The sequence below is a fragment of the Somniosus microcephalus genome, chromosome 5 (assembly GCF_052327205.1).
Source record: "Somniosus microcephalus isolate GS21.2 chromosome 5, FLI_Smic_1.0, whole genome shotgun sequence".
NCBI classification, from domain to species: domain Eukaryota; kingdom Metazoa; phylum Chordata; class Chondrichthyes; order Squaliformes; family Somniosidae; genus Somniosus; species Somniosus microcephalus.
The window spans coordinates 23,524,752-23,552,174 of record NC_140991.1 but is presented as its reverse complement, the minus strand read 5'-3'; the positions used below and the strand labels follow the sequence as shown (position 1 = coordinate 23,552,174).

At 47.4% G+C, this 27,423-nt stretch overlaps 1 protein-coding gene across 1 annotated transcript in view; it reads left to right on the top strand.

Moving 5' to 3' along the window:
• The window catches only part of klhl40b (kelch-like family member 40b), a 35,871-nt gene extending 16,031 nt beyond the window's left edge, over positions 1 to 19,840 (top strand). The window contains exons 3-6 of the mRNA XM_085987437.1: positions 6,227 to 6,334; positions 13,435 to 13,620; positions 15,643 to 15,789; positions 19,508 to 19,840. Coding sequence (XP_085843563.1) covers positions 6,227 to 6,334; positions 13,435 to 13,620; positions 15,643 to 15,789; positions 19,508 to 19,619 — 553 coding nt within the window. The 3' untranslated portion in view covers positions 19,620 to 19,840. The remainder of the gene's footprint in view (positions 1 to 6,226; positions 6,335 to 13,434; positions 13,621 to 15,642; positions 15,790 to 19,507) is intronic.
• Positions 19,841 to 27,423: the final 7,583 nt, after the last annotated feature.

The window sequence follows — 27,423 nt, the reverse complement described above, 5'->3', positions numbered from 1 at the left end:
TGTAAATACTGACACACTCCCCGAGACCCCCTGTAAATACAGACACACTCCCCGAGACCCCCTGTAAATACGGACACACTCCCCGAGACCCCCTGTAAATACTGACACACTCCCCGAGACCCCCTGTAAATACTGACACACTCCCCGAGACACTTTGGAAATACAGACACACTCCCCGAGACCCCCTGTAAATACTGACACACTCCCCGAGACCCCCTGTAAATACTGACACACTCCCCGAGACCCCCTGTAAATACTGACACACTCCCCGAGCCCCTCTGTAAATACAGACACACTCCCCGAGACCCCCTGTAAATACTGACACACTCCCCGAGACCCCCTGTAAATACTGACACACTCCCCGAGACCCCCTGTAAATACTGACACACTCCCCGAGACCCCCTGTAAATACTGACACACTCCCCGAGACCCTCTGTAAATACAGACACACTCCCCGAGACCCTCTGTAAATACTGACACACTCCCCGAGACCCCCCCATAAATACTGACACACTCCCCAAGACCCGATGGGCCTAAGGGCCTCTTTCTGTGCTGTAAAACTCTATGACCCCCCCGTAAATACTGACACACTCCCCGAGACCCTCTGTAAATACAGACACACTCCCCGAGACCCTCTGTAAATACAGACACACTCCCCGAGACCCTCTGTAAATACTGACACACTCCCCGAGACCCCCTGTAAATACTGACACACTCCCCGAGACCCTCTGTAAATACAGACACACTCCCCGACACCCTCTGTAAATACAGACACACTCCCCGAGACCCTCTGTAAATACTGACACACTCCCCGAGACCCTCTGTAAATACAGGCACACTCCCCGAGACCCTCTGTAAATACAGACACAGTCCCCGAGACCCTCTGTAAATACAGACACACTCCCTGAGACCCTTTGTAAATACAGACACACTCCCCGAGACCCTCTGTAAATACTGACACACTCCCCGAGACCCTCTGTAAATACTGACACACTCCCCGAGACCCCCTGTAAATAGTGACACACTCCCCGAGACCCCCTGTAAATACTGGCACACTCCCCGAGACCCTCTGTAAATACTGACACACTCCCCGAGACCCCCTGTAAATACTGACACACTCCCCGAGACCCTCTGTAAATACAGACACAGTCCCCGAGACCCCCTGCAAATACTAACACACTCCCCGAGACCCTCTGTAAATACTGACACACTCCCCGAGACCCCCTGTAAATACTGACACACTCGAGACCCTCTGTAAATACTAACACACTCCCCAAGACCCTCTGGAAATACTGGCACACTCCCCGAGACCCTTTGTAAATACTGACACATTCCCCGAGACCCCCTGTAAATACTGACACACTCCCCGAGACCCTCTGTAAATACAGACACAGTCCCCGAGACCCCCTGTAAATACTAACACACTCCCCGAGACCCTCTGTAAATACTGACACACTCCCCGAGACCCTCTGTAAATACTGACACACTCCCCGAGACCCCCTGTAAATACAGACACACTCCCCGAGACCCCCTGTAAATACGGACACACTCCCCGAGACCCCCTGTAAATACTGACACACTCCCCCAGCCCCCCTGTAAATACTGACACACTCCCCGAAACCCCTGTAAATACTGACACACTCCTGGAGACCCTCTCTAAATACTGACACACTCCCCGAGACCCCCTGTAAATACTGACACACTCCCCGAGACACTTTGGAAATACAGACACACTCCCCGAGACCCCCTGTAAATACTGACACACTCCCCGAGACCCCCTGTAAATACTGACACACTCCCCGAGACCCCCTGTAAATACTGACACACTCCCCGAGCCCCTCTGTAAATACAGACACACTCCCCGAGACCCCCTGTAAATACTGACACACTCCCCGAGACCCCCTGTAAATACTGACACACTCCCCGAGACCCCCTGTAAATACTGACACACTCCCCGAGACCCCCTGTAAATACTGACACACTCCCCGAGACCCTCTGTAAATACAGACACACTCCCCGAGACCCTCTGTAAATACTGACACACTCCCCGAGACCCCCTGTAAATACTGACACACTCGAGACCCTCTGTAAATACTAACACACTCCCCGAGACCCTCTGGAAATACTGGCACACTCCCCGAGACCCTTTGTAAATACTGACACACTCCCCGAGACCCCCTGTAAATACAGACACAGTCCCCGAGACCCCCTGTAAATACTAACACACTCCCCGAGACCCTCTGTAAATACTGACACACTCCCCGAGACCCCCTGTAAATACTGACACACTCCCCGAGACCCCCTGTAAATACTGACACACTCCCCGAGACACTTTGGAAATACAGACACACTCCCCGAGACCCCCTGTAAATACTGACACACTCCCCGAGACCCCCTGTAAATACTGACACACTCCCCGAGACCCCCTGTAAATACTGACACACTCCCCGAGCCCCTCTGTAAATACAGACACACTCCCCGAGACCCCCTGTAAATACTGACACACTCCCCGAGACCCCCTGTAAATACTGACACACTCCCCGAGACCCCCTGTAAATACTGACACACTCCCCGAGACCCCCTGTAAATACTGACACACTCCCCGAGACCCTCTGTAAATACAGACACACTCCCCGAGACCCTCTGTAAATACTGACACACTCCCCGAGACCCCCCCATAAATACTGACACACTCCCCAAGACCCGATGGGCCTAAGGGCCTCTTTCTGTGCTGTAAAACTCTATGACCCCCCCGTAAATACTGACACACTCCCCGAGACCCTCTGTAAATACAGACACACTCCCCGAGACCCTCTGTAAATACAGACACACTCCCCGAGACCCTCTGTAAATACTGACACACTCCCCGAGACCCCCTGTAAATACTGACACACTCCCCGAGACCCTCTGTAAATACTGACACACTCCCCGAGACCCTCTGTAAATACAGACACACTCCCCGACACCCTCTGTAAATACAGACACACTCCCCGAGACCCTCTGTAAATACTGACACACTCCCCGAGACCCTCTGTAAATACAGGCACACTCCCCGAGACCCTCTGTAAATACAGACACAGTCCCCGAGACCCTCTGTAAATACAGACACACTCCCTGAGACCCTTTGTAAATACAGACACACTCCCCGAGACCCTCTGTAAATACTGACACACTCCCCGAGACCCTCTGTAAATACTGACACACTCCCCGAGACCCCCTGTAAATAGTGACACACTCCCCGAGACCCCCTGTAAATACTGGCACACTCCCCGAGACCCTCTGTAAATACTGACACACTCCCCGAGACCCCCTGTAAATACTGACACACTCCCCGAGACCCTCTGTAAATACAGACACAGTCCCCGAGACCCCCTGCAAATACTAACACACTCCCCGAGACCCTCTGTAAATACTGACACACTCCCCGAGACCCCCTGTAAATACTGACACACTCGAGACCCTCTGTAAATACTAACACACTCCCCAAGACCCTCTGGAAATACTGGCACACTCCCCGAGACCCTTTGTAAATACTGACACATTCCCCGAGACCCCCTGTAAATACTGACACACTCCCCGAGACCCTCTGTAAATACAGACACAGTCCCCGAGACCCCCTGTAAATACTAACACACTCCCCGAGACCCTCTGTAAATACTGACACACTCCCCGAGACCCTCTGTAAATACTGACACACTCCCCGAGACCCCCTGTAAATACAGACACACTCCCCGAGACCCCCTGTAAATACGGACACACTCCCCGAGACCCCCTGTAAATACTGACACACTCCCCCAGCCCCCCTGTAAATACTGACACACTCCCCGAAACCCCTGTAAATACTGACACACTCCTGGAGACCCTCTGTAAATACTGACACACTCCCCGAGACCCCCTGTAAATACTGACACACTCCCCGAGACACTTTGGAAATACAGACACACTCCCCGAGACCCCCTGTAAATACTGACACACTCCCCGAGACCCCCTGTAAATACTGACACACTCCCCGAGACCCCCTGTAAATACTGACACACTCCCCGAGCCCCTCTGTAAATACAGACACACTCCCCGAGACCCCCTGTAAATACTGACACACTCCCCGAGACCCCCTGTAAATACTGACACACTCCCCGAGACCCCCTGTAAATACTGACACACTCCCCGAGACCCCCTGTAAATACTGACACACTCCCCGAGACCCTCTGTAAATACAGACACACTCCCCGAGACCCTCTGTAAATACTGACACACTCCCCGAGACCCCCTGTAAATACTGACACACTCGAGACCCTCTGTAAATACTAACACACTCCCCGAGACCCTCTGGAAATACTGGCACACTCCCCGAGACCCTTTGTAAATACTGACACACTCCCCGAGACCCCCTGTAAATACAGACACAGTCCCCGAGACCCCCTGTAAATACTAACACACTCCCCGAGACCCTCTGTAAATACTGACACACTCCCCGAGACCCTCTGTAAATACTGACACACTCCCCGAGACCCCCTGTAAATACAGACACACTCCCCGAGACCCCCTGTAAATACGGACACACTCCCCGAGACCCCCTGTAAATACTGACACACTCCCCGAGACCCCCTGTAAATACTGACACACTCCCCGAGACACTTTGGAAATACAGACACACTCCCCGAGACCCCCTGTAAATACTGACACACTCCCCGAGACCCCCTGTAAATACTGACACACTCCCCGAGACCCCCTGTAAATACTGACACACTCCCCGAGCCCCTCTGTAAATACAGACACACACCCCGAGACCCCCTGTAAATACTGACACACTCCCCGAGACCCCCTGTAAATACTGACACACTCCCCGAGACCCCCTGTAAATACTGACACACTCCCCGAGACCCCCTGTAAATACTGACACACTCCCCGAGACCCTCTGTAAATACAGACACACTCCCCGAGACCCTCTGTAAATACTGACACACTCCCCGAGACCCCCCCATAAATACTGACACACTCCCCAAGACCCGATGGGCCTAAGGGCCTCTTTCTGTGCTGTAAAACTCTATGACCCCCCCGTAAATACTGACACACTCCCCGAGACCCTCTGTAAATACAGACACACTCCCCGAGACCCTCTGTAAATACAGACACACTCCCCGAGACCCTCTGTAAATACTGACACACTCCCCGAGACCCCCTGTAAATACTGACACACTCCCCGAGACCCTCTGTAAATACTGACACACTCCCCGAGACCCTCTGTAAATACAGACACACTCCCCGACACCCTCTGTAAATACAGACACACTCCCCGAGACCCTCTGTAAATACTGACACACTCCCCGAGACCCTCTGTAAATACAGGCACACTCCCCGAGACCCTCTGTAAATACAGACACAGTCCCCGAGACCCTCTGTAAATACAGACACACTCCCTGAGACCCTTTGTAAATACAGACACACTCCCCGAGACCCTCTGTAAATACTGACACACTCCCTGAGACCCTCTGTAAATACTGACACACTCCCCGAGACCCCCTGTAAATACTGACACACTCCCCGAGACCCTCTGTAAATACTGACACACTCCTCGAGACCCCCTGTAAATACTGACACACTCCCCCAGACCCCCTGAAAATACTGACACACTCCCCAAGACCCCCCGTAAATACTGACACACTCCCCGAGACACTCTGTAAATACTGACACACTCCCCGAGACCCTCTGTAAATACTGACACACTCCCGGAGACCCCCTGTAAATACTGACACACTCCCCGAGACCCCCTGTAAATACTGACACACTCGAGACCCTCTGTAAATACTGACACACTCCCCGAGACCCTCTGTAAATACTGACACACAACACGAGACCCCCTGTAAATACTGACACACTCCTCGAGACTCTCTGTAAATACTGACACACTCCCCGAGACCCATTGTAAATACTGACTCACTCCCCGAGACCCCCTGTAAGTACTGACACACTCCCAGGGACTTCCTGTAAATACTGACACACTCCCCGAGACCCTCTGTAAATACTGACACACTCCCCGAGACCCTCTGTAAATACTGACACACTCTTGAGGACCCTCTGTAAATACTGACACATTTCCCGAGACCCTCTGCAAATACTGACACACTCTTGGGGACACTCTGTAAATACTGACACACACCCCGAGACACCCTTGTTCCTTTATGTTTTCCTATACATGTTGTTAAAAACAATCTCTTTCTATTTCCAGCACGTTTAAGTGGGGAGAATCGGACCCACTTCCATATGAAGTGTACGGCCATTCTGTGGTGTCTCACAATGGACTGGTGTATGTAATAGGAGGGAAAAGAATAGACAAGTAAGTGTCTCTCTTCATTTTTACGTTTAAATATTTTTTTCAAATAACCTAAAGCAAATCTAAAGAGATCTGAGATCTGGTTGAATCCATTTCCGCCCTTAACCGCCACCTATGCGACGAGCTCTTGAATTGCAGCAGGTCCACTCAAAGTGATGGACAGCACTCAGTCCATCTTCCTGGACCTTCATCCTTAGAAGAAGATCACTGTGTTGAGGTCCTACCTCATCACACCTTCTCCTACTCTCAGTCCGACTCATTCCTTCCCAAGACTTCAAAACTGTGGCCTCCTCAGTTCTCTCCCTCCTACCATCTCTCCAGGCCATTAAAACCCATGTTTGGACCATCATCATCATCATTTTGCATCTTCTCACTCTTCCCTTGGAAAGAGCAGTGTGAAGTAGTGGAGGTAGTGCAGTCTGAGAGGCCGCGAGATGAACGCTCCTTCCATGGCCGTAACCCTCTTTATACCAGCCGATAGGGTGGTTAGTCCAATACGGCGAGAGGGTTTTATGGGCTCCCACAGCCCATCACTATCACTAGGAGTAGTGAAGGCAAATAGCATAGATGCATTTAAGGGGAAGCTAGATAAGCATATGAATGAGAAAGGATTAGAAAGATATGTTAAAACGTAAGAAGAACATAAGAAATAGGAGCAGGAGTAGGCCATTCAGCCCTTCGAGCCTGCTCCGCCATTCAATGAGATCATGGCTGATCTTCTGCCTCAACTCCATTCACCGGCCTTATCACCATATCCCTTGATGCCTTTACCAGTCAGAAATCTATCGACTTCTGTTTTGAATATACCCAATGACTGAGCCTCCACAGCCCTCTGGGTAGAGAATTCCAAAGATTCACCACCCTCTGTGTGAAGAAATTTCTTCTCATCTCAGTCCTGAATGGCCTACCCTTTATCCTGAGGCTGTGGCCTCTGGTCCTAGACTCCCCAGCCAAGGGAAACATTCTCCCAGCATCCATCCTATCAAGCCCTGTGATAATTTTGTATGCTTCAATGAGATCCCCTCTCATTCTTCTGAATTCAAGAGAATACAGGCCTAGCTTACTCAATCTCTTCTCATACGACAGTCCCACCATCTCAGGAATCAATCTCGTGAACCTTCGTTGCACTCCCTCTATGGCAAGTATATCCTTCCTTAGGTAAGGAGACCAAAATTGTACACAGTACTCCCGGTGTGGTCTCACCAAGGCCCTATATAATTGGAGTAAGACTTCTTTACTCCTGTACTCAAATCCTCTTGTAATGAAGGCCAGCATACCATTTGCCTTCCTAATGGCTTGCTGCACCTGCACATTCACTTTCAGTGACTCATGTACAAGGACACCCAGGTCCCTTTGAGCATCTGCATTCCCCAATCTGTCACCATTTAGGAAATACTCTGCCTTTCTGTTTTTTCTACCAAAGTGGATAACCTCACATTTATCCACATTATATTCCATCTGCCATGTTCTCGCCCACTCACTGAGCCTGTCGAGATCCCCTTGAAGCCTCTTCACATCCTTTTCGCAACTGACACTGCCACCTAGCTTTGTATCATCAGCAAATATGGAAATGTTACATTTAGTCCCTTCATCCAAATCATTGATATAGATTGTGAATAGCTGGGGCCCAAGCACCGATCCTTGTGGTACCCCACTAGTCACAGCCTGCCATCCTGAAAAAGACCCATTTATCCCTACTCTTTGTTTTCTGTCTGTTAACCAATTCTCAATCCATGCTAGTATATTACCCCCAATTCCATGTGCCCTAATTTTGTTCATCAACCTCTTGTGTGGGACCTTATCGAAGGCCTTCTGAAAATCCAGATACACCACATCTACCGGTTCCCCTTTGTCTACTCCACTAGTTGCATCCTCAAAGAACTCCAATAGGTTTGTCAAACAAGATTTCCCTTTCATAAATCCATGTTGACGCTGCCCAATCTTACTATTAGTTTCTAAGTGCCCAGTTATTGCATCCTTTATAATAGATTCCAGCATTTTCCCAACTACTGATGTGAGGCTAACGGGTCTGTAGTTCCCCGTTTTCTCTCTTCCTCCTTTCTTAAATAGCGGGGTTACATTTGCTATCCTCCAATCTGCAGGAACCATTCCAGAATCTATAGAATTTTGGAAGATGACAACCAATGCGTCCACTATTCCAATGGCCACCTCTTTCAAAACCCTAGGATGTAAATCCTTGGGATTTATCGACTTTTAGTCCCATTAATTTTGCTAGTACTGTTTTTTTTTTACTAATAATCATTTCTTTAAGTTCCTCATTCTCGTCACACCCTTGGTTTTCTCTTGATGGGGTTAAATGAAGAAGGGTGGGAGGAGGCTCAGGTGGAGCATAAACAACAGCATGGGCCTGATGGGCCGAATGGCCTGTTTATCTGCTGTAAATTCTATGAACATATGATGTGGTGGTGGGGGGAAGGGGGTGCCACCCACACCCACCAGACGCAAGTATCCCATTGGATGTCAGCCCAGAATTCAGAGCTGGAGCCCAGATTTCACTCACCGGGACTGTCTGGAGTGGGGTTCAAACGCTGCACCTGTCAGGCCCAGAGGCTAGAATGCAACCACTGCACCAAAGGCTCACTCCACTTTTGGCACCACGTCACCACTATTTTTCCATCTATCTAAGGGGTTTTATTGAATTCAGTGGTTTACAAGCTGGTCTTGCGTTACAGCCTATTAATGTTTCCCTTACAGTTACATACAATGAGGCTGTTATAGGCATATAAATAACAAACAGGTAGTAAAAGGAGGGGTGGGGCTGATTAGGGACCAAAATGGAGACCTACGCAGGGAGGCAGAGGGTGCGGCTGAGGTACTAAATTAATACTTTGCATCTGTCTTCACCAAGGAAGACGATGCTGCCAAAGTCATAGTGAAAGAGGAGGTAGTGGAGATACTGGATGAGATAAAAATTGATAAAGAGGAGGTACTAGAAAGACTGGCTGTACTTAAATTAGGTATGTCACCAGGAGCAGATGGGATGCATCCTAGGATGCTGAGGGAGGTTAAGGAGGAAATCGCGGAGGTACTGGTCATAATCTTCCAATCCTCCTTAGAAATTGGGGCGGTGCCAGAGGACTGGAGAATTGCAAATGTTACACCCTTGTTCAAAAAAGGGTGCAAGGATAAACCCAGTAACTACAGGCCAGTCAGTTTAACCTTGGTACTGGGGAAGCTTTTAGAAACGATAATCCGGGACAAAGTTAACAGTCACTTGGACAAGTGTGGATTAATTAAGGAAAGCCAGCACAGATTTGTTGAAGGCAAATCATGTTTGCTTGAGTTTTTTGATGAAGTAACAGAGAGGGTTGATGAGGGCAATGCAGTTGATGTGGTGTACATGGACTTCCAAAAGGCATTTGATAAAGTGCCAAATAATAGGCTAGCTAGCAAAGTTGAAGCCCATGGAATAAAAAGGACAGTGGCAGCATGGATATGAAATTGGCTAAGTGACAGGAAACAGAGAGTAGTGGTGAACGGTTGTTTTTCGGACTGGAGGAAGATATACAGCTGTGTTCCCCAGGGGTTGGTACTAGGACCACTGCTTTTCTTGATATATGGGATACTTGCCTTCATTAGCCGAGGCATAGAATATAAGAGCAGGGAGGTTATGATAGAGCTGTACAGAACGCTAGTTAGGCCACAGCTGGAATACTGTGTGTAGTTCTGGACGCCACACTATAGGAGGGATGTGATTGCTTTGGAGAGGGTGCAGAGGAGATTCACCAGGATGTTACCTGGGCTGGAGCACTTCAGCTATGAAGAGAGACTGGACAGGCTGGAGTAGTTTTCCTTAGAGCAGAGAAAGCTGAGGAGGATGGTAGAGGCAGGAACCCTCACAACATTCAAGAAGCATTTAGATGAGCACTTGAAATGCCATAGCATACAAGGCTACGGACCAAGTGCTGGAAAATGGGATTAGAATAGACAGGGTTTGATGGCTGTCGCGGACACGATGGGCCGAAGGGCCTCTTTCTGTGCTGTATAACTCTATATTAATGACTTAGACTTGGGTGTACAGGCATAATTTTAAAATTTGCAGATGACACAAAACTTGGAAGTATAGTGAGGAGGATAGTGATAGATTTCAAGAGGACATAGACAGGCTGGTGAAATGGGCGGAAACGTTGCAGATGAAATTTAAGTGCAAAGTGATACATTTTGGTAGGAAGAACAAGGAGAGGCAATATAAACTAAAGGGTACAATCCTAAAGGGGGCACAGGAACAGAGAGACCTGGGGGTGCATGTGCACAAATCGTTGAAGGTGGCTGGGCAGTTTGAGAAAGCGGTTAAAAAAGCATACAGGATCCTGGACTTCATAAATAGAAACATAGCGTACAAAAGCAAGGAAGTTATGATGAACCTTTATAAAACACTGGTTCGGCCTCAACTGGAGTATTGTGTCCAATTCTGGGTGACTGCACTTTAGGAAGAATGTGAAGGCCTTAGACAGGGTATAGAAAAGATTTACAAGAATGGTTCCAGGGATGAGGGACTTCAGTTATGTGGATAGACTGGAGAAGCTGGGGTTGTTCTCCTTAGAGCAGAGAAGGTTGAGAGGAGATTTGATGGAGGTGTTCAAAATCATGAGGGGTCTAGGCAGAGTAGATAGAGAGAAACTGTTCCCATTGGGGGAAGGGTCGAGAACCAGAGGACACAGATTAAAGGTGATTGGCAGAAGAACCAAAGGCGACACGAGGAAAAACTATTTTATGCAGCAAGTGGTTAGGACCTGGAATGCACTGCCTGAGAGGGTGGCGGAGGCAGATTCAATCGTGGCTTTCAAAAGGGCCGAATGGCCTCCTTCTGTTATATAACAATTCTATGACTTTAGGATTCTACGTTACAGAGTTCTGTGCATTTCACTAACATGCTAGATTGAGGGTTACAGGATCAGGATCCTTCCACTATAGAGAACACGTGGGTCGAGTGAGAATCATAGAATCATACAAATTTACAGCACAGAAGGAGGCCATTCAGCCCATCTTGTCCGTGCCGGCCGACAAAGAGCTCTCCACCCTAATCCCACTTCCCAGCTCTTAGTCCGTAGCCCTGTAGGTTACGGCACTTCAAGTGAATATCCAAGTACTTTTTACATGAGGTGAGGGTTTCTGCCTCTACCACCCTTTCAGGCAGTGAGTTCCAGACCCCCACCACCCTCTGACTGAAAACATTTCTCCTCAAATCCCCTCTAAATCTCTGACCAGTTTAAATCTATGCCCCCTGGTTATTGACCCTTCTGCTAAGGGAAATAGGTCCTTCCTATCCACTCTATCTAGGCCCCTCATAATTTTATACACCTCAATTAGGTCTCCCCTCAGCCTCCTCTGTTCCAAAGAAAACAACCCCAGCCTATCCAATCTTTCCTCATAGCTAAAATTTCCCAGCCCAGGCAACATCCTCGTAAATCTCCTCTGCACCCTCTCCAGTGCAATCACATCCTTTCTGTAATGTGGTGACCAGAACTGCATGCAGTATTCCAGCTGCGGCCTAACTAGTGTTTTATACAGTTCAAGCATAACCTCCCTGCTCTTATATTCTATGCCTCGGCTAATAAAGGCAAGTATCCCGTATGACTTCTTAACCACCTTATCTACCTGTCCTGTTACCTTCGGGGGTCTGTGGAGAGCGAGATTAAACGAGATGGCACGTGAGATGGGCAGCTCAGGGTTTCCTGGACACTTGGTGTGGGTAGTTCTCTCAGACTACTAGTAATTGTAGCTCTCCAATGGCTGAAATTGGCTAACTCAGCACAGGCCAGGAAGATTCCACATTCAAATCAAATCAAATCAAATCAACTTTTATTGTCATTGTTAGTGCACAAGTGCAGTACAACGAAATGTAGGCTTGCGGCTCCCAAGAGTGTACAATTTGGATTAGGACACTTAAACATTTCAACATACATTTGTACATATATATTAGCATAAATATGACCATAATAAAGTGCATCGGCAGATGTGCAGGCTTTAGTGTTTATTTGTGGAGTTCAGTAGGATGACAGCCCTGGGACACAGGCTGGTTAGAAGGTGGACTGCTCTCTTGTTGAATCAGTTCGGAACATAGGAACAGGAGGCGGCCATTGAGCCCCTCGAGCCTGTTCCGCCTTTCGGTGAGATCAAGGCTGATCTGCGACCTAACTCCTTTGCTTCATATCCCTTAATACCTTTGGTTAGCAAAAATCTATCAATCTCAAGTTTAAAATTAGCAATTGATTTAGCATCAATTGCCGTTTGCGGAAGAGAGTTCCAAACTTTTACCACCCTTTGTGTGTAGAAGTTTCCTAATTTCACTCCTGAAAGGCCTGGCTCTAATTTTTAGACTATGCCCCCTAGTCCTAGACTCCCCAACCAGCAGAAATAGTTTCTCTCTATCTACCCTCTCTGTTCCCCTTAATATCTTGAAAACTTTGATCAAATTACCCCTCAACCTTCTAAATTCCAGGGAATACAACCCTAGTTTGTGTAATCTTTTAAAAGTTGCTTGAAAAAGAGGAATATTAAAAGGGTATGGAGAGCGAGATTAGACGAGAGGGCACATGAGGAGAAAAACATATTGAAGTAGTGTCTTTCACAAAATCAGGCCATCTCAAAGCACTTCACAGCCAATTAAGTACTTTTGGAGTGTAGTCACTGTTGTGATGTAGGAAAGGCAGCAGGCAATCTGCGCACAGCAAGCTCCCACAAACAGCAATGTGATAATGATCAGATAACTTGTTTTTAGGTGTTGGTTGAGGGATAAATATTGGCCAGGACACCAGGGAGAACTCCCCTGCTCTTCTTCGCAATAAATAGGATCTTTTACATCCACCTTAGAGGGGCAGACAGGGCCTCGGTTTATTGTCTCATCAGAAAGACGGCACCTCTGACAGTGCAGCACTCCCTTAACGTATCAGGCTAGATTTTGTACTCAAGTCTCTGGAGTGAGTCTTCAACCCACAACCTTCTGACTCAGAGGCGAGAGTGTTACCCACTGAGCCACGCCTTACAGCAGAGTTGATGGGCTGTTTCTGTGCTGATAAACAGTCCGCTTCATTTAGGGAGTAAACCAGACGTTTGACTGACTCTCCACCTATTGCTTTCAGGAAGTGCTTGAAGAAAGTGTGCGTGTACAACCCCCAGAAGTTCGAATGGAAGGAGCTGTCGCCCATGAAGACCGCCCGCTCCTTGTTTGGAGCAACGATCCACAAGGACAAAATCTGGGTGGCAACAGGGGTCACGGACGGCGGGCTGACTGGCAGCATCGAGGTGTACGACATAGCTGCGAACAAGTAAGAGACATCTTGTCCTGTATGTTAGCACCGAGACTGCAAAGCAGCAGGTTTTCAACCCAAAGTGATATCCCAGCTGAGCCCAATCCTGTCCCCTCACCGTCCAGCTCGATAGTCACCAGGAGCGGGAACTAGGGTTGTCAACACTCGAGGATTTCCCTGGAGTCTCCAGAAATTCTAAAATTAACCCAGGAGGAAACTTGTCAGGGTATTAAATAAAAATGGTGTGTTTTTTTCATTTTCTTTGTAACCTTTTATTTATTTATTTTAATTCATTTATGTGATGTGGGCATCGCTGGCAGGACCAGCATTTATTCCCCATCCCTAATTGCCCTCGAGAAGGTGGTGGTGAGCCACCACCTTGAACCGCTGCAGTCCTCGTGGTGAAGGTACTCCCACAGTGCTGTTAGGGAGGGAGTTCCAGGATTTTGACCCAGCGATGATGAAGGATCAGCGATATACTTCCAAGTCAGAATGGTGTGTGACTTAGAGATGGTGCTGTGTCCATGCGCCTGCTGCCCTTGTCCTTCTAGGTGGTAGAGGTCGCGGGTTTGGGAGTTGCTGCAGTGCATCTTGTAGATGGTACACACTGCAGCCATGGTACGCCGGTGGTGGATGGGGTGCCAATCAAGTGGGCGGCGTTGTCCTGGATGGGGGTCGCGCTTCTCGAGTGTTGTTGGAGCTGCTCTCATCCAGGCACGTAGAGAGTATTCCATCACACTCCTTACTTGTGCCTTGTAGATGGTGGAAATGCTTTGGGGAGTCAGGCGGTGAGACACTTGCCACAGAATACCCAGCCTCTGACCTGCTCTTGTAGCCACAGTATTTATGTGGCTGGTCCAGTTAAGTTTCTGGTCAATGGTGACCCTCTAGAATGTTGATGGTGGGAGATTCAACAATTAATTATAAAAATATTGGAGATGTGTAGAGAAGGCTGTTTGACTGGGTGGGCGGTCATGTGATGAAAGCTCCAGGATTACCTTCAACCAGAGCTGGCGATGCTAATGGAGACCCAGATTGATTTATATTCATTTTTCCACGAGTCCCTGCTGCTGAGGCGTGGTGTGTAGCTTCTCTCAGCTGCCTCCCCGGCTAACTTGACCCGGATCAGGAACGCCTTCCTGGTTTGTATATGACCCTGTACCATACAGGGGAAAATGCATTGAGTCATCAAGAGAGTCCTCCAAACAGGTCTTGTACTCCTGAAGGTTACGAAGCAGAGCTGAGCTGCTCCACAAGATTCACTGCGAGCCCCTCAATAAGATAGAAAGAACTTGCATTTATATGGCGCCTTCAAGACCTCCCAAAGCACTTTACAGCTAATTACTATTTGAAGTGTAGTTATTATTGTAATGTAGGAAACGTGGCAGCCAATGTGCACACAGCAAGAACCCACTAACAGCAATGAGATAATGACCAGATAATCTGATTTTTTTTTTTTTTTTAAGTGATGTTGGTTGAGAGATAAATGTTGGACAGGACACCGGAGAGAACTCCCCCTGCTCTTCCTTGAAATAGTGGGCGTGGGATCTTTTACGTCCACCTGAGAGCGCAGATGGGGCCTCAGTTTAACATCTTATCCAAAGGACGGCACCTCCGACAGTGCAGCGCTCCCTCAGTACCGGACTGGAGTGTCAGCCTGGAGTGTGGTGAGCCTGGAGTGTGTTCTCAAGGCTCTGGAGTGGGACTTGAACCCACAACCTTCCATGTCTGAGGCTACTGGCTGACACCAACAAAAGTTTGGTGATGGCTTCCCCACCCCCGCCCAAAAAAAACAAGCAGGACCGTCCTTACCGCAGCCTGACTAAGATTACGAACTTGGGCGCGCAGGGAGGGTGGAGAGGGGGAAGAAGTCTAGCCTGTGACCCTCTGCTCTAGCCTGCTGTTCCCCTGGACCATCCAGATATTAAGGAGTCTTTAGCCTGCCGTTTGCTGCTGTAGTTGATTTGAAAAAGGGTAAAGGTGGCATTTTCTAGGCATCGTGCCGCTTCCTGTTTAACCAGTACCTTCTCTACGCTGTAGGTGGGAAGAGGTAGCGGAATTCCCTCAGGAGCGTAGCTCACTGAGCCTGGTCACTCTGTTGGACCGCCTGTACGCCATTGGTGGATTTGCCATGATACAATCTGAATCCGGAGATTTTGTCCCAACTGAAATCAACGACATATGGAAGTAAGTTTAAAACGCTACACGTCGCAACATACTAAATGATCACCCCCCACCCCCTCCCGACTCTCAGTGTTGCTCTTGCATTTCCACTTGTAAGCTTTTGGAAGCCGATTATAATGACTAGTGCTGAATGCATAGGTGGCTCTCCAACAGACTGAGTGAGTGAGTGAGAGTTCAAGAGAAGACATGTCTTTCTATAATCCAGTCAGTCAGACACATCACAAAATAGAGATGTGAGAGGTCAGTCCTAGAATTACATAGAATTTATAGCACAGAAACAGGACATTCGGCCCAATAGGTCTATGTCAGTGTTTATGCTCTACATGACGATACAAAGATGGGAGGGAAAGCAGTGAGTGAGGACATAAAAAACCTGCAAAAGGACATAGACAGGCTAAGTGAGTGGGCAGAGATTTGGCAGATGCAATATAATGTTGGAAAGTGTGAGGTTATGCACTTTGGCAGAAAAAAATCAAAGAGCAATTTATTATCTAAATGGAGAGAAACTGCAAAGTGCTACAGTACAAAGGGATCTGGGGGTCCTGGTGCATGAAACACAAAAAGTTAGTCTGCAGGTGCAGCAGGTGATCAGGAAGGCCAATGGAATCTTGGCTTTTATTGCGAGGGGGATGGAGTATAAAAACAGGGAAGTCTTGCTGCAGTTATACAGGGTATTGGTGAGGCCACACCTGGAATACTGCGTGCAGTTTTGGTTTCCATATTTAAGAAAAGATATACTTGCTCTTGAGGCGGTTCAGGGAAGGTTCATTCGGTTGATTCTGGAGATGAGGGGATTGACGTATGAGGAAAGGTTGAGTAGGTTCGGACTCTACTCATTGGAGTTCGGAAGAATGAGGCGATCTTATCGAAACATATAAGATTGTGAGGGGGCTTGATCGGGTGGATGCGGGGAGGATGTTTCCACTGATGGGTGAGACTAGAACTAGGGGGCATAATCTTAGAATAAGGGGCTGCCCTTTCGAAACTGAGATGAGGAGAAACTTCTTCACTCAGAGGGTAGTAAATCTATGGAATTTGCTACCCCAGAGAGCTGTGGAAGCTGCAACATTAAATAAATTTAAAATGGAGATAGACAGTTTCCTAGCAGATAAGGGAATTAGGGGTTACGGGGAGAGGGCAGGGAAGTGGACGTGAGTCTAGGTTCGGATCAGCCATGATCCTATTGAATGGCGGAGCAGGCCCGAGGGGCCGTATGGCCTACTCCTGCTCCTACTTCTTATGTTCTTATGAACCGCCTCCTCACCCTATCAGTATATCTTTCTATTCCTTTGTCCCTCGTGTACTTATCTAACTTTCCCGTAAATGCATCTATTCTATTCACCTTAACTGCTCCCTGTGGTAGCAAGTTCCATTCTAACCACTCTCTGGGTAAAGAGGTTTCTCTTAAATTCCCTATTAGATTTATTAGTGACTATCTTATATTTATGACCTATATTCAGCTCACCTATCCAGAATAATTTACATTCCTTCCCCCCTCTCCAGCGCATCATCTGTCTCTTGAATGAGTCTAAGGTTTTCAACTTCACTCCCCATTCCTAGTATTAACCACTCTCTCCATGAAGAAATTCTTCCCAATATCAGTCCCAAGCTTTTCTTTCACTAGTTGTAACCTGTGCCCCTGTTCTGGTATCTTGGCATGCCTTGAAGTACTGCACTGGATTAATATTCATCAATATTGCTATAGGTCTCCTTTCAGTCGCCTCCTTTCAAGGCAAAAGAGCCCCAGTTTCTTCATATGAAAGCAAAATACTGGGGATGCTGGAAATCTGAAATAACCAAGGGATATGGGGTTAGTGCAGGAAGGCAGATTTCACAGAATCACAGAAACCCCACAGTGCAGATAGAGGCCATTTCGGCCCATCGAGCCTGCACCGACACATATCCCACCCGATCCCCGTAACCCCTACACCAACACATATCCCACCCTATCCCTGTAACCCCACGTATTTAATCCCCCTAACACTAAGGGTCAATTTATCATAGTCAATCAACCTAACTCGCACATCTTTGGACTGTGGGAGGAAACCGGAGCACCCGGAGGAAACCCACGCAAACACGGGGAGAATGTGCAAACTCCACACAGACAGTCGCCCGAGGCCGGATTCGAACCCGGGTCTCTGGTGCTGTGAGGCAACAGTGCTAACCACTATGCCACCGTGCTGTGGTTAGAATATCAGCTGATATTCTCTCAGGTAGAATATCAGCTATGATCTAATGGAATGGTGGAGCAGGCTCAATGGGCCGAATGGGCTCCTATTTCTTATGTTCTTAAAAACAGAAAATGCTGGAAACACTCAGCAGGTCAGGCAGCATCTGTGGAGATAGAAACAGAGTCAATGTTTCAGGTCAATGACCATTCGTCAGAACTGGCAAAAGTTAGAGATATAACAGGTTTTAAGCAAGTACAGAGGCAGGGAGAGGGGGGAGGGAAGTAAAGAGCAAAAGGGAAGGTCTGTGATAGGGTGGAAGGCAGGAGTGATTAAATGACTAAAAGGGATGATGGTGCAAGGTGAAAGGAGATGGTAATGGGACAAGTAAAGAAACAAAAGATGGGTTTAGAAGAGGTGTAAATGGGAATAGCAGAATCATCAGCAACAGCTGCCATCCAAAAAAATTGGGGACAGCGTTTATAATCTGAAATTGTTAACTCAATGTTGAGTCCAGAAGGCTGTAAAGTGCCTAATTGAAAGATGAGGTGCTGTTCCTCGAGCTTATGTTGCGCTCCGTTGGAACAGTGCAAGAGGCCGAGGACAGAGCGGTCAGAGTGGGAGGGAGGCGGAGAATTAAATTGACAGGCGACCGGAAGCTCGGGGTCACGCTTGCGGACTGAATGGAGGGGATCCGCAAAGCGGTCACCCAATCTGCGTTTCGTCTCCCCAATATAGAGGCCGCATCGTGAGCAGCGAATACAGTATACTAAATTGCACGAGGTACAAGTAAATCGCTGTTTCACCCAGTTTCTTCAATCCTTCTTCGTAACTTTATCCATTCATTTATTCTTCCCTGGAATTTAGAAGCTATTTCTGCTGGTTAGGGAGTCCAGGACTGAGGGGCATAGTCTAAAAACTAGAGCCAGACCTTTCAGGAGTGAAGTTAGGAAACACTTCTAAACGCAAAGGGTGGTAGACGTTTGGAACTCTCTTCCGCAAACGGCAGTTGATGCTGGGTCAATTGTTAATTTTAAATCTGTGATTGATAGATCTTTCTTAACCAAAGATATTAAGGGATATGGGCCAAAGGTCACAGATCAGGCATGATCATTGAATGGTGGAACAGCCTCGAGGGGCTAAATGGCCTCCTCTAGTTCCTATGCTCACGCTAGTGATCAACCTCATGGCTAAACTCTGCTGTACCTCTAGGGCGAGAATATTTCCCTTGTGCTCTGGTGATCAAAGCTAAACACGGTACTCAAGATGGGACCTGAGCAGGTCGATGTACAATATCAACATGACATCTTCCAATGTCTTGGTGGCTGGTGGGGGTTGGGTGGGAAGAGAGACAATGCCCTCTCACCATTTCATATTGGGGGCATTTTAAATGCTAGAAAATTTGCAGAGCTGTGAGGAATGAGCAGGGGGCGGGGGGGTGTTGGACAGGCGCGGGACTAATTGAATCGCTCTTTCAAAGAGCCAGCACAGGCACGATGGGCTGAATGGCCTCCTTCACTGCTGTAAGATACTAATTTGTCTTTTGTTTTCAGGTATGACGACGACAAGGAGGAGTGGTTTGGTATTCTCAGAGAGATCTCCTACGCTGCAACAGCAACCTTCCTTCCAGTACGACTAAATATTTTAAGAATGACCAAGTTGTAAAACCCCCAAAAAATGCACTGTGATGTAGGAGCCAGGTTGAAATGGAAGGGGCGCGAGGTATTTTGTAACAGGATATTTGTAACTGAATATTGGAAAATGGGGATCATGTACTCTTTTTTTTAAAAACTAGAATTAACTAAGCTATTTTGGAACTGATTGTTAACAGTTTAGCAATGCTGATATTAAGATGGTATATTATTAAATAAACTGTTCTCCAAGAATAGCTGTTCCTATAATTTTTGAATGATACAGGCAAATGAAGGTTTCACACTGATGCCGACGTGGAATTATTTTGTAAAAAGAAGTCTTTCGGGTAGTAGTAAATTTAACTCCATCTGTAAAATATATTGGTTAATGTAGGGAATGCTACATGGAGCAGGCTAGTCCCAATATTGCTCAAACCCTGCAACTATCACCACAAAAAAGCAAACTGAAATCGAATAAGGTAGGTTTTAATATTTAAACTTGGTATTTATGTAGCGCCTTTTAACATAGTAAAACGTCCCAAGGCGCTTCACAAGAGCCATTATCAAACAAAATTTGACACCGAGTCACAGAGAGATATTAGGACAGATGACCAAAAGCGGTAGGTTGTAAAGGAGAGAGAGGTAGCGAGGCGGAGAGGAATAGGGAGGGAATTCCGGAGCTTAGGGCCGAGACAGCGGAAGGCACGGCCGCCAATGGCGAAGCGATTAAAACAGGGGATGCGCAAGAGGCCAGAACTGGAGGAGCGCAGAGATCTCGGAGAGTTGTAAGAGTTTACAGAGATGAGGAGGCCATGGAGAGATCTGAAAACAAGGATGAGAATTTATAAAAAATACAGTCATCATTGGTATTCTGTATTGGGCATGCAGCAATTAGTTTTATGTCGGGGGGGGCGGGACGGAGTGTTCTCAAAGCTCCATCAAATTCAGGATCAGAACGGTCAGAAACGGTTCTGTTGGTGACTGGAACACTAAAAGCCTTGGCCTCCAACAAGGAGATTTGCAACTTCACTCGAAGTCCAAGTTGGGCGAGTTTTGTTTGACTTTGTCAATTACTGAACCAACCTAGAGGGCTGAACAATTGCCAATTTGACTTCTGACTTGGCCTCTAGCTCAGTTGAATCCAGTATGAAAACCAAAACAAACTATTCCGTTTCCTTTCTTTCTGTTCCCCACCTAAAAATTATACTTCGACCCACCAAAGACCCCAAAAACTCATTCCCATCACCGGCGGCATTGACAACATTTTCCACAGCAGTTTCCGAACTGTCCTTTATTCTCGACTGAAATTCTCCCTCTGCTGTGGTTGACCGGTCCCCCTGACCATGTTCACCCTATTCCTCAGCCCTCCACTTATTGCCGTTCTGTGGATCCGTTTGTGTGAGAACGTGGGAAAGCACAATTAGAAAGGGCCCATTAGGCACATCAGGCCAATTTCTTTGCCAGGCCACAGACATCGTGCTTCCTCATGGGCTCTATCGAACTTGCATTAATCTGAGAAAAGGTTCTGGACCATTTCTTCCCGTCCTCAAAAGGGAAGTGGAGGATAATTTCAGGCTTGGGCCAATGGAGTCAGACATGTGGTTTGAGCCTACCCCTCAAGGCAGGATAGACGTGCTTAAAAGGAACACACGGTAGTCTGTTGGTTACAGTACTGGACTAGCTGCCCAAAGGCTGTGAATTCAAATCCCACCATGGCATGTAGCGAAATTGAACTTAATGCATCTTGTAATTTGTTTCCAGCACCAGAAAGTGATAATAAAAGCTGCCAGATTCTCATTAAAAACCCATCAATGGTCCCTCGTGCAAGGGAAGCCGCCACTCTGGCCCCCCCATGTGACTCCAATCCCAGACTGTCTGGTCGACTGGTAATGCCCTCAAAGGTCTTGGGCTGGGCAATAAATACAACGTTAAAGGTGCTATATAAATGCAAGTTGTTGTTTTCCAAACACTTTCTAAGAACTTGGGGGGGGGGGGTGCGGGGAGTCATTAAATGGTTACAGCACTGGTCATGAATAATTTGAGTGATCAATTGTTCACACACAGGATTGTGCATTGCCTCCAGCACACATTATGCCAATTGGTGTACTTGGGCAGGAAACAGTGGTCACTGGAGGGGGTTCTCTGGCTTTAATGCGGAATGTCACACTGCACCAAACCACTTGCCCCCAACGATGAGTGGAACAGAATGTTTGTTTTCTCTGCCATAGACAGGAGTTCACTGTACTAAAACCATGCTGGATATGGCGCAAGAGAAATCAACAAAGAAATCTTGTCGAATTTACAAAGCGGTTATCAGCAACTAGCGTTGCTTGCCTGTCGAAAGCTGGGCTAATATTTAATCAGTGGAAGTGCGTACAGCCGCATGGTTGTGAATTTATTTGCACCTCTCAACTGAATGCAAGTTACATAGCAACCCGCGTAAAACACCTCGAGCTGCCAAACAGTCTGCGAGGTGTTTGAGCTCAACAGTCTGAGAGAGACTGATTAGCAGGCACAGTTGAAATAAGGTGAGAAGCATCCTGGGTTCCTCCTCCAAATGGTTTTCCTCAACATCAGGCTGTCAGTGCTTAAAAGAAATATATACAGTCAAAGTGATTTAATGGCGAGTGTTAGCCGTGGCTCAGTGGGTAGCACTCGGCTCCGAGTCAGAAGCTCTGACTTCAGAGATTTCAGCACAAAATTTAGGCCAGCAGTCCCAGTGCTATAACTGAGAGTGCAGCACTGTTGGAGGTGCCGTCTTTCGGATGAGACATTAAACTAAGGCCCCCGTCTGCCCCTCTCAGGTGGGCGTTAATGATCCCACGCCGCTATTTCAAAGAAGAGCAGGGGAGTTCTCCCCAGGAATGACGTATGAAGAGAGATTGGGTCGATTAGGCTTATACTCGCTGGAGTTTAGATGAATGAGAGGGGATCTCATCGAAACTTATAAAATTCTAACAGGACTAGACAGACTAGATGCAGGAAGGCTGTTCCCGATGGCGGGGGAGTCCAGAACCAGGGGTCACAGTCTAAGGATAAGGGGTAAGCCATTCAGGACTGAAATGAGGAGGAATTTCTTCACCCAGAGAGTGGTTGAGGGATAAATATTGGTCAGAGAGTCTGACTTCGAATACCTTTTATTGTCTCTTTTTCTTCTTTTGTTCGATTGCAGTCTTGCCTTCGATCTATTTTCTTTTCTTTCCAGTTTTGAAGAAGGGTTTCGACCCAAAACGTCAACTCAAATTTCTCTCCACGGATGTTGCCTGACCTGCTGAGTTTTTCCAGCATTTTCTGTTGTTATTGTGGAATTCTCTACCACAGAAGGCAGTTGAGGCCAATTCATTAAATATATTCAAGAAGGAGTTAGATATATTTCTTAAGGCTAAAGGGATCAAGGGATATGGGGAGAAGGCAGGGACAGGGTACTGAATTTGGTTGATCAGCCATGATCTCATTGAATGGCGGAGCAGGCTCGAGGGGCCGAATGGCCTACTCCTGCTCCTATCTTCTATGTTTCTATGTGTCCTGGCCAATATTTATCCCTCAACCAACATCATTAACAAAAAAACAGATTATTTGGTCATCATCACATTCCTGTTTGTGGGACCTTGCTGCGCGCAAGTTGCCGGTCGCAGTTCCTACATCGTGACAGTGACTGCTCAAAAGTACTTCAGTGACTGTAAAGCGCTTTACGATATGCTGCCGTTGTGAAAAGCGTTACATTGAATTACACAGAATTTACAGTGCAGAAACAGGCCATTTGAATCAACTGGTGTGTGCCGGTCTTTATACTCTGCACAAGCCTAATCCCACCGTATTTTATCTCGCCCAATTAGCATATCCTTCTCTCCCTCATACTAGCTTCCCTTAAATGCATTTATGCTATTCGCCTCAACTACTCCCTGTAGCAGCAAGTTTTACATTCTCACCACGCTCGATTCTCCTGAATTCCCTAACGGATTTATTAGTGGCTGTCTTTATTATGTCCGTGTATAATTGAGACACGGACTGCAGGAGTTGGTTATAACAGGTCTTTACTGAATGGAGACAACCTGGAACTACTATGCAAAAGTTACTACACAGGCTTATATACAGGGGTGGTCACGACTGGTACTGCAGTATACAGGGGCTGCAGAATATAGTTCCTTCTGCAGAGTACATACACTACAATTCCTCCCCTTTTAGCTAAACAGTACATAACATTCGATTAACAATGAAATAACATATTTACAATTACAGTTGCTAGATGCATTAGTTGAAGTTAAGCAATTATAAGTTCAGTCTTTGAGGAGGCTTCCTGATTCTGTCTGGATAACGCCTCTTTGGGGTATCAGGTTCTTCTGGCAAAGTTGAGTCGGGATCAATGTCGTTGTTTGGTTCGTCTGCTTCCAATATCACCGATTCTGAGGTAGATGCAATTGGTACTTCGGTTCCATCGCCAAGTGTATCAGATCGTGGTGTGGAGTTGACGTTTCCCAGTGACTCTAGAATCTGGTCAGCATGGCGTCTTACAATGCTCTCTCCAACGTCCACGGTATACATTAGAGGTCCTTGCCGTGTACAGATCGTTCCTGGCTGCCATTTCTCTGTGCGGTAGTCCCGGGCCAAAACTGGTTGACCTATCTTAAAACTCCTGGTCGGCCTTTCATTCATATTCTGAAACTGCCTGTTCTCCACATCTCTTCTGACGTTTGGCTTAACCAAATCCAAGCGGCATCGTAGTCTTCGATTGAAGAACATCATGGCTGGAGTTTGGTTGGTAACCGCATGTGTCGCATTCCGGTAGGCAAACAAGAAGTTATCCACCTTGTGTTGTAGGGGTAGATCTTCCTTACACATTGCCTTGATAGCCTTCTTGAATGTTTGAACGAATCTCTCGGCCAATCCATTGGTGGCTGGATGATATGGGGCGGATGTGTAATGCTTAACACCAATGTTCTTTAAGAACCTCCGGAACTCTTCAGACACAAACTGTGGTCCATTGTCAGAGCAAATCTGTTCAGGCAGCCCATTCCTGGCGAATATGGTTCGTAAGACTGTGATAGTTTTTTCTGTGGTGGTTGAGGACATTTTTATTACCTCTGGCCACTTTGAATGTGCATCCACCGCAATTAAAAACATCGAGTCCATGAAGGGACCAGCAAAATCAATGTGCACCCTTTGCCATGGAGATGAGGGCCACTCCCATGGATGTATTTTTCCTCTGGGGTATACTTTTTGCCCCGTATACGTCTTCAAGACAATGGATGTCTCTTTCAAGGGTATGTGTGAGAATAGCCGCTCGTAGTCTCGTCGATTCATGACGGTTAGAGCTGATCCTGTATCCAATTCCATTTTGACTTGGGACCCTGCTATCGTGAGGGTGACCCAAATGGTTCGGTGATCCTCTTTTGCGATTACGTTGTGAAGTTTGAGACAGCTTAGTCTCTTGTTCCCGGATTCACTATCGCTCATCTGGTCTTCGGAACTACTGTCCGTCATCTTTTGTACTTTCCTGTATGGTTCCTTAGTAGCCTTTTTGTTGTCGTTGGTCTTCTTCCCAGACCTGCAAACTCGTGCAATGTGTCCCATCTTTCCGCATTGCCTGCATATTTTGTCCTTGGACCAGCAGTCTTTCTGGTCATGGGTTGTTCTGCCGCAGCGATAACATTTTGCAAATCCCCGTGTCATTTCGTGGGTGCCGTATTCCTGTGGCTTTTGCTGTATTTCTGCAGCTCCCCTTGCTGCTGCTTCGTACGATACTGCCACGCTGAAAGCCATATCTAGCGTCAGCTTTCTCTGAGAGTAACCTCTTCTGGGTTCCTTCACTCAGGAGTCCACAGACAAATTTGTCCCGTAAGGTATCTGCCAGTCCTGCTCCGAACTGGCAGTGCTTTGATAGCTTGCGTAGTTCCGTAAGGTAATCAGCATTGCTCTCATTTTTATGCCGATTTCTCCTGTGGAATTTAAATCTATCAGCAGCGGTGTAGGATTTAGGTGTTCCTGTAGGATAGCAACAATTTCATTAAAACTCTTCGCCTTCGGTTTGGCTGGAGTAATCAGGTCCCGCAATAGGCCGTACGTTCTTGCGCCCATTAAGTTTAGCAGTACCGATGCCTTTTTCTCATCGGCTACTTCGTTTGCCTCGCAATATACCTCGACTCTTTCCACATACGTGGTCCAGTCTTCTATTGCATTATCGAAGGCAGTGATATTGTCAGTCTTCGGCATCTTGGAAATCTAAGATGGCGCCTCCCGCGCTTTGCCTTCTTCCTCGATTTAACAAAATGGCGCCTCCCGCGCGTTCTGTCTTCTCTGCTGTTGCTGGCATTTTATGCCTTGATGGCAACGCCCTATGGTCTTCGCGCACTTCCCCCCGCGCTGCTGCTAACGCCGCTCTCCGCAGTTCCCGTGGCAAACTGCAGCTCCTCGCGGCTTTCTGCGCGTTTAATTTTTATTATTTCCCCGTCGTCGGAACAACCCTGCGGGACACTTGCCTCCCTCTTCTCGGGTCTATATGCTGCCCGGCTTCGTAGCACTGGCCGCGCCCTGTGTGCTCCACCCTCTCTCTCTCTCTCTCCTCTTCCTGACAACGCTGCTCGGCCCCGCTGCAAAGCCACCCGCTCGAGCTCTAGACCGCCGCAGCCCAGGAAGGATCAGTGTACTACCTGCCACCAGCCTGATTAGCTGAAGCACCATCGACAGGATAACCAAGCCCCGCTCTCGACAGCCTCTCCTGCAAATCTTCAACTCCGCTGAATCAGAGGCGGATGCCCACGATCGACGCCCGTTTCTTCTGTTTCTTTCTTCCTTCTGGCCTCGACCTCTGATCACTTCGCTTCAGGGATGGATCCCCATGAGGTGGTGCAGACTGTAGGTAAGTTCGTATCTGCTCGTCGCTAGTATTATGTCCGTGTATAATTGAGACATGGACTGCAGGAGTTGGTTATAACAGGTCTTTACTGAATGGAGACAACCTGGAACTACTATGCAAAAGTTACTACACAGGCTTATATACAGGGGTGGTCACTACTGGTACAGCAGTATACAGGGGCTGCAGAATATAGTTCCTTCTGCAGAGTACATACACTACAATTTTATATTTATGGATCCTAGTTTATGACCCACCCAAAAGTGGAAACATCTTCTCCAACAAACCCTTTCATAACTTTAGAGACCTCCAGCAGGTCACCCCTCAGCCTTCTCTTTTCTAGAGAAAAGAACCCCAGCCTGTACCATCTTTCCTGATAGTTATAACCTCTGTTCTGGTATCATCCTTTGCCTCATTCACTTTGCCTCCAATTTCCACCCTTCCTTCACCTTCACATGGTCCATCTCCGACGCTTCCCTTCCCTTCGACTTCTCCGTCTCCATCTCTGGGGATAGGTTATTGTCCAACATTCACTACAAGCCCACTGACTCCCACAGCTACCTGGACTGGACTTCCTCCCACCCCACCTCCTGTGAGGACTCTATTCCATTCTCCCAGTTTCTCCGAATGGATGAGCTACAGAATTTGTTCATCCCAGTTTGGCATAAAAATAAAACAAAAAAGGTGCCTCAACCGTGGCTAACAAGGGAAATTAGGGATAGCATAAGATCCAAGGAGACGACATATAAATTGGCCAGAAAAAGCAATAATCCTGAGGATTGGGAGCAGTTTAGGATTCAACAAAGGAGGACAAAGGGATTAATTAAGGGGAAAATAGAATATGAGAGTAAGCTAGCAGGGAATATAAAAACTGACTGTAAAAGCTTTTATAGATATGTGAAGAGAAAAAGATTGGTAAAGTCAAGCGTAGGTCCCTTACAGTCAGAATCTGGGGAATTTATAATGGGAAACAAAGAAATGGCAGACC